We start from the raw sequence: 14,680 nt of genomic DNA, 5'->3' as shown, positions 1-14,680 counted from the left end.
ATTACCACATGTCAGATATATAAACACTTGAGGGGAAAAAAACCTAGAATGCCTAGTTTGGATTTAAAATATGTTACTAAAATAAATCTGTGATTAATAGACATGGTGAGGTAGGCTCATACACACACACACATAAAAAAAAGCAAGTTAGGTTAGTAAAGATTGCCAAACTCAGAAAAATTTGTGAATAAGGAAAGTTATACACACACACACACACATATATACACACACACTGTATGAAATGTAATAAAGGGATGATGGGATGATCTTGAGTTGAATTCTACCAAGTACTGGTAGTTGTCAGCTATTTTACCAAATACTCCCAGTTGACAACTGGGAGTGGACATGACAACTGGCAGTGGACATGGACATTTTTTGCTTGTAACATGTGTGTGGAGGAAAAGCTGGCCTATGTGACTTAAAATAACGTCATAATAAACGTAAAAAAATTACTCAAAAGCCTTGATCTTGGTTCTAAGAGTGAAAGAGAAGTGCATGAAGGGAAAGTCTAAAAAAATCTTAACTAATGTCTACATATCAGATTATCTGAGTTTTATTCCTTTAGATTCACTACGCCTCTTTGTTTCCTGAGAAGACAGGGAATCACTATAAAGAGCCGGTCTAAAATGAGGAGTTCTCACTTTATTTTTAGCTAAAGTGCTAATATATTTAAGGGCTTGTTCTTGCAATGGACTATTTGCCTTTGGAAGAACAGCAGCAACTGGGCACTATCCAGTACCGTTGCAGGAGGACCTGCTCTGTGTAAAGAATGAGACAATGTTTTCAAACCACCTTGATTGCAACATCATCTATCTCCACAGGACGTGTTTGCTTCCTTGTTGGCTGTTCATAGCTTTCAAGCTGATACCTCAAGGGCTGCCTCCTGTTGATGGCCTTGGTGTGCTAAAAAGTGAAATGAAGAAAGGAGAAAAGCTGGAATTCTCAAAAGAGGACAGCATTTCATTCCCTATAAAACAAACAATCTGTTCCCTTTCTTACCACCATTCTAGGTCACAAGAAGAAACCAGTGCTTTTCAATATATGTGATAATAAAACCACACTACTGTACTGTGATGCACACAATGTAATGCCTTAACGACCCTTAACTGAAGCACAGGAAATACCTGATTTTTTGGTTTCCCACACATAACCATCCCAAATTTCAGCTCTGTCAGCCTCCTCAAACCACTAGGTAAGTCTGCCCTACCTGAGGTAGCTCCAGACAAAGCTGTGTCAGTAAAAGTGTAATGGCGTGCAAAGTTACCAGTTTGGTTCCTGGAAGTAGAACAGCTGCAGGAGCAAGAAGCATATCAAATTAGCTTGTGCAGAGTACCTCGCTAATGTGTAAAAGTGATTGTGGAGCCAGCTCTTTCAGAGCTACCTGTGGTATTTGTAAGCGCCACTGTATTTGGCTGAATTGGTGTAATCTTAGTGATTCCTTATGGCTGGGTTACCTTTATTTTTCCCTCTCCCCATCATCTAGACTCTGTCTCTGTAGGGCTAGGCAAAAGGTGGACAAAAGAAACAAAATAAATGCTGAAACAATTTCATTTTTGTTTCCTTTATTATAATAGTTAACCCAGATAAACAAGAAAAACGTTGTTTTGGGTTGGCAAGCTAATTTAATTCAGCTCAAAATAAAACTTATTTTGTGCTAATCCTTTCTTTCTGTTGCTGTCTTCAAGTTTCAGTCACACTTCACATTCTATAATCAGTTTTAAACAGCTGAAATATCTACCTTTAGAAAAACATGAAAATGAAAAAATTAGCTTTCCCCAAATCATCTCCCTTGAGGATTTTTGCCCTCGAATTTTCCTCAAATTCATTATGTGTTTAGCACTCCAGAAACAACATCTTTTATTTTCTATTTCACAAAGTTTGGTGCTGGTTTTCCCACCTCCAGTTCTGAATTTCCCAGAGCAGCAGTTGGTCCTACCTAAAGATGCCCAACATATGATGGGTTGCACTAGCAATATACAGTACAAACCCCACAATTACAGCAAATGCACCTGGGCCTTTTATAAAATCTGAGAAGCATGAATTCAAACCATGTGTAAATGTGTTGGTGTTTATGGGGTCTTTATTACTACTGGCACTTCAGCAATGCTTAAATATGTTTGGGGAACCTTCACGTCATAGAAACACAGAGATCCCAACACAGAAGAGGCAAAACCGGACAATATTAAAGTCAGGTTAGAAGCCAAAACTCCCAAGCCCTATCAGCTAGGCCACGGGCCTTGTATGGGTCTATATGGCCTCTCTACTCTGAAATTCAGTGTCATAAAACAGAACTTACAAGTCCTGTGTGCTTCTTACAGGATTCATAAGCTACAGAGCTGTCCCCACCTCTCCAGCTGTCATCTCCAATCTCATCACTCAGGAGAAACTCATTCAGCTTCTGTACACTTGGAAGAAAACAGGACAGTGAGTTAAATGAACCCAGGTTTCCAGGAGTACATTTCCATTTTTGTGCAGTCCAGCCAGCAGGATGTATCAGGAATGTTCCAAAAGGAGTTCAAGGGACACTTCTGGTGTCCTCTTGGACTATCTGCCACCCTGATGGCAAATGTAAAATTATTTATGTGGAAGAAGTGCAGAGGAAAATAATTAAATATCATACGGGTAGCTGGGAATGAAGAGGAGAGCTAGTCATGTGAGTGCCACAAGAGCTCCGTGGAAATGGTTTTTATCCTGCCAGGCTTCTCTCTTCTGTGCCTTTCTCATGCTTACGCACAGCTGGGATGCACAAATGAGTCATTCATCCACCTACATCCTCTGAAAATGCCATCGCACTAGGTGCATCCTGAACACAGCTTTTGCATACTCTGCATGCAAACAGGACTGAGTACTGCACAGCACCTGGCTCTTTATCATTCTGGGGAAGGGATGAACAAAAGCACCATGGTCATGGTCATGGTGAAGCTATGTTACTTTGCAAAAACTATAATCAAGGTGCATTGAGCCAGAGCCTGAGAAAGCAGAAGGTCATATCACTTCAGATCAGTGATTTGAACTTTAATCTGCAAATGGGAAAGTAGTCCTGTTTCCAGGCCTTTCTGAGCATTTTGTGTGAAATCATCAATACATGTTCAAGCCACAGAGATACTGACTGGTTAGCACGAAAGCACTGCCATTCCTTTGTCATTGTTTCCTTCTGCTGTTCCTATCTCCTCTTTTGAAAGGAAAATTTATGTGTCTAACTCCCACATCAGAATTTCAGTCTTGTAGAAGGTAAGAGACCTCATTCTGATTATCTCCCTAAGAAGATATCAACTATTACTTTGCATTTGAATGAGGACAGGTACCCTCAAAAGCTTTCATGGTGCTAGAACTGCTTTTTAACATAAAATGGAGATTCTGACTGAAATATAAGCACTTAATCATAACGCAAATGAGCACATACTCATATACATGTATTTGATTGATGATAGAGTCACGGAGTGGTCAAGCATGCATTCTTCATTCTTCACTTGGAGGACATGATGTTCATGGCAGAAAGATGTTAGGAAGTAAGTCTGCCAAAGGGTAAAGTTTGTTTTGGCAAATACGGTCTTTAAATAATGTCCTGAGGGGTGGCCAGCAGTGTTAAGGAAAATGTACGCACCATTTTGATATTAGGGCTATGCTAAACATAGTGCAGAGATGTAGAGGCTGGGATGATTTATAAGGGAGCCTTGAGATTTTCCACTAGTCAGAAATAATTTTCAACCTAGGGAAAATGTCTCATGTGGCCCTGCTGCTGCTTTGATAAAAATAAACCCTATTTAATTTTTTTTTTTTTAAAGTGAGTGTGGTGCTGGCAAATGACAGCTGTAGAGCCTGAAGTCCCCTTGACTACTATTCATTACTACTGTTAGCCACCAAAAAGAAGCAGTGGCAGCAGCAATGCAATCCACATGCCTCTCTCTTGACAAGAAGGAAGTACATTTTCTGGCTGGAAAAGTTAGTTTGGTCTTTACATCCTGCTAGTGTTTGGCATCTGACACGTTGCTACCAGTCAAGTGTCAGTTTGTGCCTCTTGGGACATTTTGGCAGTGTGCATGTCTACATAACTGCCCCATGACCATGACTCTTTCCATATAGACCACTGACGCAACAGCCAAAAGCTCCCTTGAGACACACAAAGTGCTCTATAGCCCAGCATGAAGGAAGTTGTTTTGTTGGGCTATTTGCAGAAACAAATGTCTGAACATACAAGTTTCTGATGAAGCAACACATTTTATGAGTTTCTTTCCCTTTTTTTTTTTAAATCTGTTCCACTTCATGCCAACTTCCTTGCTGTCCTGCCATGCAGATCCCTAACCCTCACAGATGAAACTCCCAAATGTCTGCCTTGCCACGCTCCCTCTCCTGCATCTCTTTACTGCTATTCAAGGGAATGGCATTTCCTCTATACGAGAAGTCCTGTAGGGCTCAGTTTTCCTTGAGTAACTGGTCCTTCAGTGTCCGATGTTCCTCCATCCACTCTCTTTCCTAGAGAGAGTCCATGCAAGTGCTAGACAATGAGAGGCAGGACAATACCAGATTCTCACTGAAAGCCCAATGCACCCTGTGTGGAGGCAGAGTTAAGCCAGTTGCTCTTCCTTGCATCAGCAGGACCAGTCTTGCTAGATAGCTTCACACTTCACACTTCTCTCATCCCTGTGTTGACAAAAACCCAGAAAAGTATAAGGTAAAAGCAATGGTGGGTGGTCACACTATGAGAAGAGGAGCATATCCCAAGGAAGGTCAGTCCAGCTCTGACTCTGAATTGCCAAACCTGATGAAATTATTAAAAAATCGAACATTTCCTTGTTTCTGTATCTTGCAGAGAAAAGAAATGGTTACTCTGATTTGTCTCACATTCTTGAACATTTGAGTACCACCTCTTAATCCTCTGCCGTGTGAGCATGTAGAAATAACCTTTTTCTCCAGCACCTTCCCAGTTGTGTTACTGAACGTAGGTGTTGAAGACTTGGAGAAATTAGAAGGGCCACTTACCTTATGATAGCCTTGACAGCAAAACGAACCACAGTGGAGAGCAGGAACAGTGGTGTCACCAGGATGTGAAATAATGACAGTGATGCAAAGGCCTGGGCGGGCTGCAGCGGCTTCTCACTGGTATATGCGTAAGTCACAAAGGTCTGTCACATCAGGAAAAGAGCATGTCAGGATAAGGGCTCTTGAAAAAGATGGACAAGGACAGCAAGCAAAATATTTTGCTCAACTAAGGCCGCTAAATATATACCTTAATTTACTGGGAATCCCAGTAAACTGAAAGGTGTCTTCTATTGAAGTGAAAAAGATTTTTAAAGCTTGCCAGTGATTTCAAAGATTTACACATTTCAGAATGAAAAAAAAAAAAAATTCTTAGTAAAATCAAAGCATATAGTTTTGTAAAGAACTGACCTCAGGGTTTAGAGGAAACAGACAACCCAGAAATATCAGTAAGAACCTAATAAATCTTAGTTGGTTTTTTTTTTTCACAGATGCAGAACTATGGTCCTGTTTCATCCAATTTTGTTACACACTGTCAGCATACTCTGAGTAATGCACTCAGAATTTGGTCTATGAAGACTCCTTACTCACTGGCATGCCATAGTCCCTCTAGTGTATTAGGCTGAGATTTAAACCTGGCCAGAAGACAAGTAAATTTTGTTTCTCCTTAAACTGCAGAGTACCCTTTCTTGCAAAATGAAATGGGGGCTTATACTGCACTTTGAAACAGAAATGATTTTCACTGCTAGACAATAGAAAAACAAAGCCACCCGAACCCCCTTCAAAATGAGAGCTTCTCAAAATGGGTCTTCTTTCAAGTTGCAATAATTCCTTTTTTTCTTTCTTATAGCAAAAATTTCTATTTCTTTTTGTGTTTACCAGTGCAAACCACAGCTAGTGAAATACTGGCTCTGAGAATGGCCATTTTCAGCGTCATTCTATTGTACAGCTGGCAGAGCCATATTGTCTCATCTGCTGGTTTTATGAGGAATATGTCCTACAATAACAATGGTATCCCTTCTTTTTTTCTCCCCCATTCTTTTTCTCTCCCTTTTTATAAGGAAAAGTAAAAAAACCCATATCTTACTGCAAGAACTGCTGCTATTGGTATGGCTGCATTCATAAAAACTGTGAAAGAGAAATAAAATAGGCATCAGATTGTATGAAATAAAAAAAAAACAACACCAGTTTTACAATCAGTTGTATGGCATTAGAAGAGGGCAGTTATTTCCAATTCAGTTAATTAAAATTCCCAAAGGAAAATTGCTCTGCCGGGAGACATTTCCTTCCATGACAGAGAGAGGTCTTAAACACACAAATAAGCCAAGGAATTATCTCATTTGTATCTCTTTAGTGAACTGGGATAAAAAAGTTTTATGTGCACAATTATTATGCAACACAACTAAAACGTTACCCTCTCAGCTCTTCTACATCACAGAAAACACAATTTCTTTCAGACTAATTTATCTTTGCTATAATCAAAGTTGCTAATATTATCTGGAGCCTCCTTACTATAAAGCAATTCATAGCTGTAATGTCATAATGAACACGACAGAAAACTTACTGCAAAAAAAAATCAGCAAGATATACTCAGTATTTTCAAGTTTCTGTGTTATATATTTGTCGTGCCTTTTAATTTTAATCACATTCCATACACACACAAAATGTGATAGGCACAGCTGTATCTTGCTTTAGTTGAAGTCAGGAGGAATGCTGACATGAAGAACAGGATCTGCTTCAGAGAGCTAAAAACATATTTACTTACTGGAAAGAGATGTATGAAGTGCAAAGGTTTTGAGACTGGTGAGCTCCTTCATTCTTGTTTCTTCCACACTAGTACAAAATATGTGCTCCCAGGCATACAGCTTTAATAACTTAATGCCTTTTAGAATCTCATTGGTTTTCTTTAATCTTTCAGTAGAATAGTCCTTCATTTCAAAAGAAAGCAAGTATAAGAAATTGATAATGGTTTGTAGTTTTAACGGGAATGATCTTTTCCTTTCACTTCTATTGTAAAATTCAGTAAAGATTTATAATTTTGTTTGTGATTTTGTACAGGGTTTCAGTTGCTATACTGAGTAAAGCAATATAAAATTACTTGTTCTTTGGAGATATTAAAATGCTTACAAACATGAGGGGAAATTAAGTGACCCTGTTCTGAAAAGAAAAACAAACCAAAACATCACCTGCATCTACCTGCAGGTGGAGGGTGAAACTCGGGGAGGTGGATTAGTAGGTCTGTGGTATCCATAACAATAGACATACAACTACATGTGTGTAATTGCTGCTACAAGATTCATTCTGGAATTCATACAGACCGGTCATGAAAATAAGTGAGATGTTTATTGATATATTTAGCTAATTGCCCCTCACCAGAAAACACTAATTAAAAGTTTTGGTAAAATCGTAATCCAAAAGATGTCAGAGGAACTCAGAAAAGAGCAAAAAGAAAGATTCAGACCATTTCTGAAATTATGCCAAGATAAATCCTCTGTTGGTATAAATTGGCACAACTCAACAGGGTTGATGTGTGCTGAAGATTAGGTCCATCCATGTATAATTTGCTTACTAAATATTAAGATTAAAAGGATCTTTAAATATTTGACAATTCAAACATCAAAGGTTGATTCTTTAAAGTTCAAGGATCACAAGAATAAAGTTAAAAATTAGACAAAGTTTCAGAATCCATTTCTAATTGGCGAACTAAATTAGCCAGCAAAATAAATTTAGAGCTCTGAGGAATGAACAACAGATATTAATCCAGTAATGTCAGGTGATGTTTAGAGCATACCAAAGCTTGGGGTGAGAGCATAAAGTCTCCGGTCATTTCAGAGGGGGGTTGTACACATTCTTTTAATACTGTCCTCCTATAATTTATCAGCCATTTGTATTGTTTGCTTTCATCCCATGAAATACAACATCTGAATGTAGGAATAACATGCTTTCATGGAATTGAATTCAGATGAAACTGTGCTGGTTGGGTGAAAAATACTCTGCAGAGAAGACAGGTCACAGCGCACATACTTTTTTCAGATTCTTGTCTGACAAATGTCAGGAAGGAAGAGATACTGACCCACAGGAAAACAGAAAGGGAGGGATGACGGAATTAAGGGATGGCTCACCCAAACCTCCACAATGAATATTCACTAACAATAGGAACAGAATCCAGAACACCTGGTTCCCTGTTCTCATTTCTGAATCACAAATGTCACTGAAATAATTTACTTACAAGAGTGCTCTTCTGAGCCTCAGCCAACTTGGTAGCTATGAAGTACTGTATTGGAGCTAACAGTACAATGACAGCCGCACCGACCAAGGCACTCACTCCGAGCAAATTATAGAGTAGGATCACACCCATTATTATCTATAAAGAAAAAAGTGACATTGAAAAAAAAGGAGATTTGAATATGCCAGAATGATAGCAAGAAAAAAGAAAACAACTTGTTCTTCCAATAAACAGTTAAATGGTTCATAGAATCAGCTGAGCCTGGACTTCAGAAGGTCATGTTTAGTCAAGTGTGGGAAATGAACCCAGAAGCCTTTATTTTTGACATTAACTACATAGTTTGTGTTACTGCGTGGCAGTCATAAGTCCAAATGAGGTTTCCACAGAACTAACGGAGCACTAAAATGATGGTGCTTGCCCCAGAGCTTTTTACAGAATCACTGGCCTCAAGTATTATTTACACTGGAGCTCCTTACATCACTCTGGAAGTATTCAAGGGTCTTAGGACTGTTGTGACTCAAGTTGCATTCTGTTGTAGTGGTCCTCTTGCAACTGCAGGGAGAGGCATGTCTAAAAGGCACTAAAGTATGAAGCAGATGCGCTGGGAGTGACACAACCTGAGTTTGTGCATCAGTATCATGTAGCTCTGTAGGAAAATACCAAGATGCTACCTTAGCCCTAAAAAGTCTTTGGGAACACTTCCCACAGAGGTTTACCTGGGAATGGCTCTGATGCAACTACCATGATTCTGGGTCCTGAGTTAGTACAAGCTCTACTACATAAGTATTTTTATTTAAAAGCTCCACTTTATGGTACAGAGATGTCCTCAGGGATAATAGGGCACACAGAACAGGTTCCCTACTTTATATTTTTGTTATCTTTTAAACAAGTCAGTTCTGTCTTTAAATCTGCCTTCTTATTATACAATATCAGAAATAAGAATAAGTGGAGTTCAACATTTTGACAGGATTATTTAGCTTGTCAGGCTTCTGTAATGTAAGTTAGCATACCTAGATGCCATTTTCTTAGCAGACTAATACAAGGTTACAGGTAGCCATTTATACTTGCATAAACTGAAGTCCTTACTGGGTGCCTGAACCTGCAATGAATTTTTGCCCTGATAGCAGGCCATAATTGGTGGATACACAATATATTTTCTAAGATTCACCCTGATCTTCAGAGGATATGGCTATAAATGATCATACTGGATGGATATAAGTTTGGTATTTGCTACTAGCTGTTCTGCTCGAGGAGGGGGCAGCCTTGACAATTACTGTTTCTTGGAACATCCCTTGAAGCTCAACTCCTTTGTATAAGGCAAGACAGGACAGTACTATCACCTTTCCCACAGTGGTATAGTTATAATCCAACTCATAGGTACCAAAGGTTAGTTTCTTCCCTCTCTTTTCCAAAAACCAGCCAATTGAGCTTATTACCACAGAAAGACATATTACCACAAAACCAGTGTCATTGATACCAGCTGCATAATATTTTGAGAAGTAAATAGTATTTGCCTTTCGATTTTACTGTTGGAGCAAAAGTGTAAGGTAATTGCTATGATTAAGAGCTTAAGAGCAGAAGGAGCCCTGTTACATCCTTGGCAACAGATGCTTACTCACCAAGTGCACTCATCAGATACAAATTCATGGGTGATGCTATGCTCATTCCCAGTCAAAGCTATGGTCAAGCTACTCGTGTTCCCTGTCTCCTGATTGTCTGAAGGTGAACTACAGGGATCAGCAAAATCAGAAGCTTCCTCAAACCAGCCTTTTACAGTAGTGGTGAGGAAGGCCATTACATTTCTACAGTGGGTGGGACAAAGACTTTATTAGAGACAAATGATGGTGAATTTAGGCTACATATAATTATCCACCAGCCACAGCAATCAGATTAGCTGTTCATTTAATAACATTTGAAGTATTAACAGCAACACTTTCAAATTAACCTGGATGTGAAACAATGACTTAAAATGAAACTGTCTGTATTATTTCTAATTTCTGTTACCAAGTAAATTTTTTTGTCTTTTTCTCCATAAATTATTTTATGACTCTCTAAATGCTACCTGATCCATTAGTAGTAGTAATATTGTTAATTATTATCAAAGATTACTGATACAGTTCCAGGAATTTCAGCAAAACAAATCTGCTAGAACGGTAGGTTTTGTGCCTTTTTAAAGTTGTTTAATGTCAGTGAGATTACCCATAGGAAAGGACCAGGCCAATCCCACTCCAAGCTAAAATTCTGAAGGTGCTACAGGAGTCCAAGTGTCCTGGAAAATCAGCATGGCTTAGGTCATTAAGTCATACAGCATTTTTGAAGGTTTCCTTCAGGCTAATAATTTTTACCTTTCGTTCTTACAGAACTTTCCCAGCCTTGCTAAGAACCAGATGTTTACAGTAACTAAGCTTGTTTAGATGAGAGCCTCTCTGAGCATTTCATGCAGCGCACTGTTGGTGCTGCTGTCAGTCACGGAGCAGGATTCAATTGCCTTTTGCTCCTGCCGCAAAACACAGTTAGGAGTGCACGCTGCAAATGCAATACTTAGCGCTGGTCAGATGCCTGTGCTGCTGCCCTGTGGCAGAAATAAAAGTAATGACTTGTGCCAGTAGTGGAAGAAATATGAGCAGGGAGAGGATGACAGGTCATCATTCTTAAAGTCACAGAACACATCCATGACATGGAAATTCTGCTCAAAAAAATCCTCTCTCTTTACCGGCCCTCGGAGACACAACCTCCCCGCCTTCAGAGGAGATGATGGGCCATGTTTCTGCTTGTTAGTCTTCTGGAAAATGAGTGTGAAGTCCAAGTTCCCCTCTGGATTTGGTAGTAGTCTCACAGACATATACTCTTTTCAACCAGCTTGGAGGATCACTGAAATCAGGCCCTTACTTTGATGCTCTACCTGAACAGGCATTGCCCACAGATTGGGGCACAGGAACAAGAACCACATTAATTGATTTGTTTCTATGGCAACCAAGTTATTGATTTGTCCCAGCGTCATCTCTCCCATGGACAAGTTGGATGTAGAAAGCCTCAGGATCTTATTATATATCATTGCCTGTAGGAAAGGAATAAAATGGAAAATATGAAAATGATATAATTACAAAACAACAGCAGCAGCAGGACGTTTCAAACTGTGGTATCAGTCTTTACTTAAGATAGCCCTTCTCCCAGTCTCTCACCTGACATAGAGAGAGAGATGGAGACAGAGTGAGAGAAAGCACAAAAGAGAGAACTGACTTTAAAAAACTCCAATTCCTCTTAAAAGGTTTGTTGCTTAATGCAGACCTAAAACAGAACAAAATGACAACAAAACGTCAAAATTCAGGAGACTGGGCAAAGATCTTTTTTTAACAGACATTTGGTGAGCCTGCTTTTTTGTGACACTGTCTGTCAAAGAGACCCTTGTTTCTGATAAAGTAGTTAAACTCATGCTATGAAGTTTTGATCAGGGTGGTATGTATTCCTTTGGTTTTCTCTCCTTTACCTGGCCACCTATTTCCATAAAATCTGTAGGAACTTAACAGTGTTTAAAATTAGTCAGGGCTTGTATCTACCACAATTTTAAAGACAAATATTGTGAGCCCAGTCACAGTTATAACCAAATATCAAACACTGCAGCTTGAAGGAAGTTTTTAAAATAATTCTGTGCTCTTTGCTCTGTTTTGTCCATGTGCAGGGTAGATCCTGTAGAATTACTCAGAAATGCCTACAGACCATGGCGAATTACATCAGCTCCATATGGTCCTAAGAGTTCCCATTTTGGCAAGTGGGAGTCACAAAAGCACAAGGAAATAATCAGGTATTCTTTCTTCACAGATAGTGTGTACCTTCTATCCTGGGAGAAGGCAGAAAATGTTTGAAAGAGCTACATCAATCACAGTGTGCACAAAAAAAAGAAGCTTCCACACCAAGATGGTACTCCTATGGTTAGTTACACCCGGCAAAGCATCCGTTCCAGCTTCCGTTTTGCACACAGTGCTGCTGCTGTCTGTGGAGTCTGGTCTGTGGAGATCCCTGCTACAACCCACCCACATTCTGAGCTGGAGCTGCTGGCTCCAGTTCATAAACATGACTTTCACAGAGGGTTAATGGATGCTGGGTTTAGCGACAGTTTTGCAGACGAATGACTCCTGTCCCATCCCACGGCACTCTGTGCAAAAGGGCATAAGTATTCAGAATCACCACTCACAATACATTGGCAATGTTCCCGTAAAACATAGCTCGGCCAAAGATACGCTGCAGATGACTCTGTTCACAGTCAGCAGAAGTAACCAGCAGAAGCAAATGAACAAAGCAGATGCAGAGCAAAACTGACACTGCTTATCTTCATATACTAAACATCATCTGCAAAGGTATGTTCTTATAGGCACAGAGTGAGTGTTAAACTTCTACATGTTAGTATGATGGGTTTAGTTTTTAGCAAAAGGAATTGCTGCCATTAGTTTGGCTATGTCAGTGATACCACTTTTTCCAGTTTTCTGTATAAAAATACAGTGCATATCTTCTCCCGAACAATTGTTAACTGAGTCTTCAGATAAAGAACAAGACAAATGAAAGTACAAAGCTCAAGTTATTATTAGTGAATTTCTTGGCAAACCATGGGAACATCTTTGCTCACCAGTAAAGCACCTCGCAGGTTGATGCCTGTTTCTGTAGTCACATAGTAGGATGCCTGCAGGAATGTCCTCTGCAAGATAAGGGCCAGGAAGAGAAGAACTGCCAGAACATAAACATTCCTGAGGAATTCCTCTGAGGAAAGATATGAATTTGATGGATCCTTCACCTGGAAAGAAAGGAAAGAATTATGAAAGTGCCATAGGAGTGATTGTACGTTCTTGAGACACTGGAAACAAGAAAATCCAGTCATTGAATTAGAATAAAAATTATTGATGGTATTATGGGAAAGTAATAGAAATTAGATTTCTCACTGCCTTATGTTACCAAAATAATTTGGATACAAATTGAATACTCCATTCATGTTCCAAAGACTAAGGATCTTAACTTTTAGCAGTTCTAAAATGGATTGGTTTTAGCAGAACAGGGACAATGAGATCAACGTGACTCCTTATCTTTAGTTTCTCCATTGAATTCTGGTGATTTGTAGGAAAGAAATGCTACTCAGTAGAAAATAAAGCTCATTCAACCTGCGCCACAAAGAAACTGCAAGAAAATATCCTTTATTCTATAGGATTAGTTACTTATGTTGCATTTGCATGTTACGGAAAAAATTCCCTCCAGAAATATAGTCTATGATACCTGTGAATTCTGAATAAAATATGAGTATATATGCCAGTGTTCCCCACAAAATGAGGTTGAAATGCCTCAATGGGGAAAAAAATCTTATTTAAATCACTTACTTGTTTTCACTTTCTAGTTTTTATGTTCACTGTTCTGCTCTGTTTCAGGCAGAAAAGGGAACAAATGTACCAAAATACCGCAAGGAAGGATGTTCCTTCGGTATTTCCGATCCAGCTGGAAGCAGGATGTACTGGAATTCTTACAAGGAAAAAGAAAAAAAAAAAAAAAAAAAAAAGGAAAAAGCCTGTTCTACTGAAATACCCAGCCTGCTTCTGAGATGAAAGGTTTGGGAAATACTGGAAAGTAAACCATGTGCCTAGCCTCTTGAAGATTCCTTCATCACTCTGGATTTCTGTCACCCACCGTGAGACTGTAGGCAGGAGAGAGGTGCTCCAACCTCCAGGCTCACCTCACTGTAGTGATCCCAGCCTCTCCACTACACACACCCCCTCTGCCACAGGCAGCTGACACGCAAAATGTGTGTGTAAGCACCCAACAGTGTTTTGAAAAGCCCCAATGTCTGTAAGACACCTAAATACCACTGAAATAATAGGACTAAGTGGCTCAACCAGCCCAAGACTCCTTGAAACGAGGATTGCTTAAGTGCATGACTGGTTAGATAACTATATTTGAAAACTCTTCTCTTAATGTTCTGCCACGTCTAACTTCCCCATGTTTACATAGTGGGGATATCAATAATAAAATAATATTTGTAGGTACCTTTATCAATGTATCTAGAGTTCTCAGAAATTATGGGGGAATAAGGATACATTTATATTAATTCACATTAATTTAAACTAGAGAGAATCTAAAGGAGAAATGCATAATACCAAGAACAACCAAGAGAAAGTTTATCAAAATCCATAAATTAAAAGAAATGCATTCTGAAATGTATCCAAGAGAAACAGTGACTGTCACCAAGCCAGGCCCTTGGAGTGGTTTCAAGTTCTCCAATTATTTTAATTTTCCCTTTAGCCAGTGTTGATTAAAATTTAAAAAAACCCAGAACTAAAACCACTACACTGAATTGTACAAAAAAATAAAGGAAGTAGACATGGTACATATTCCTAAATCTGAGATCCAGAAATGAACATTTTCAAGCTTAAATACCTTGTTTGCTCAAAATGGAAAAAAAAAACATTTTTGAAGGCAAAATATGCACTTTGCCTTTTAACT

At 39.1% G+C, this 14,680-nt stretch overlaps 1 protein-coding gene across 6 annotated transcripts in view; it reads right to left on the bottom strand.

Annotated features, from left to right (window-relative positions):
* The window catches only part of ABCC9 (ATP binding cassette subfamily C member 9), a 72,924-nt gene that overhangs the window by 38,883 nt on the left and 19,361 nt on the right, over positions 1-14,680 (bottom strand). For all 6 annotated transcript variants that reach the window (XM_055808216.1, XM_055808217.1, XM_055808218.1 and 3 more), the window contains 8 exons: positions 12,825-12,989; positions 11,106-11,261; positions 8,207-8,341; positions 6,743-6,905; positions 6,065-6,105; positions 4,981-5,123; positions 2,297-2,405; positions 793-903 (listed from right to left, as the gene is read on the bottom strand). In XM_055808216.1, the coding sequence (XP_055664191.1) occupies positions 793-903; positions 2,297-2,405; positions 4,981-5,123; positions 6,065-6,105; positions 6,743-6,905; positions 8,207-8,341; positions 11,106-11,261; positions 12,825-12,989 (1,023 nt within the window). The remainder of the gene's footprint in view (positions 1-792; positions 904-2,296; positions 2,406-4,980; positions 5,124-6,064; positions 6,106-6,742; positions 6,906-8,206; positions 8,342-11,105; positions 11,262-12,824; positions 12,990-14,680) is intronic.

This window comes from Falco peregrinus, chromosome 6, assembly GCF_023634155.1.
Source record: "Falco peregrinus isolate bFalPer1 chromosome 6, bFalPer1.pri, whole genome shotgun sequence".
Classification (NCBI taxonomy): Eukaryota; Metazoa; Chordata; class Aves; order Falconiformes; family Falconidae; genus Falco; species Falco peregrinus.
This window is presented reverse-complemented; position numbering and strand designations above follow the sequence as displayed.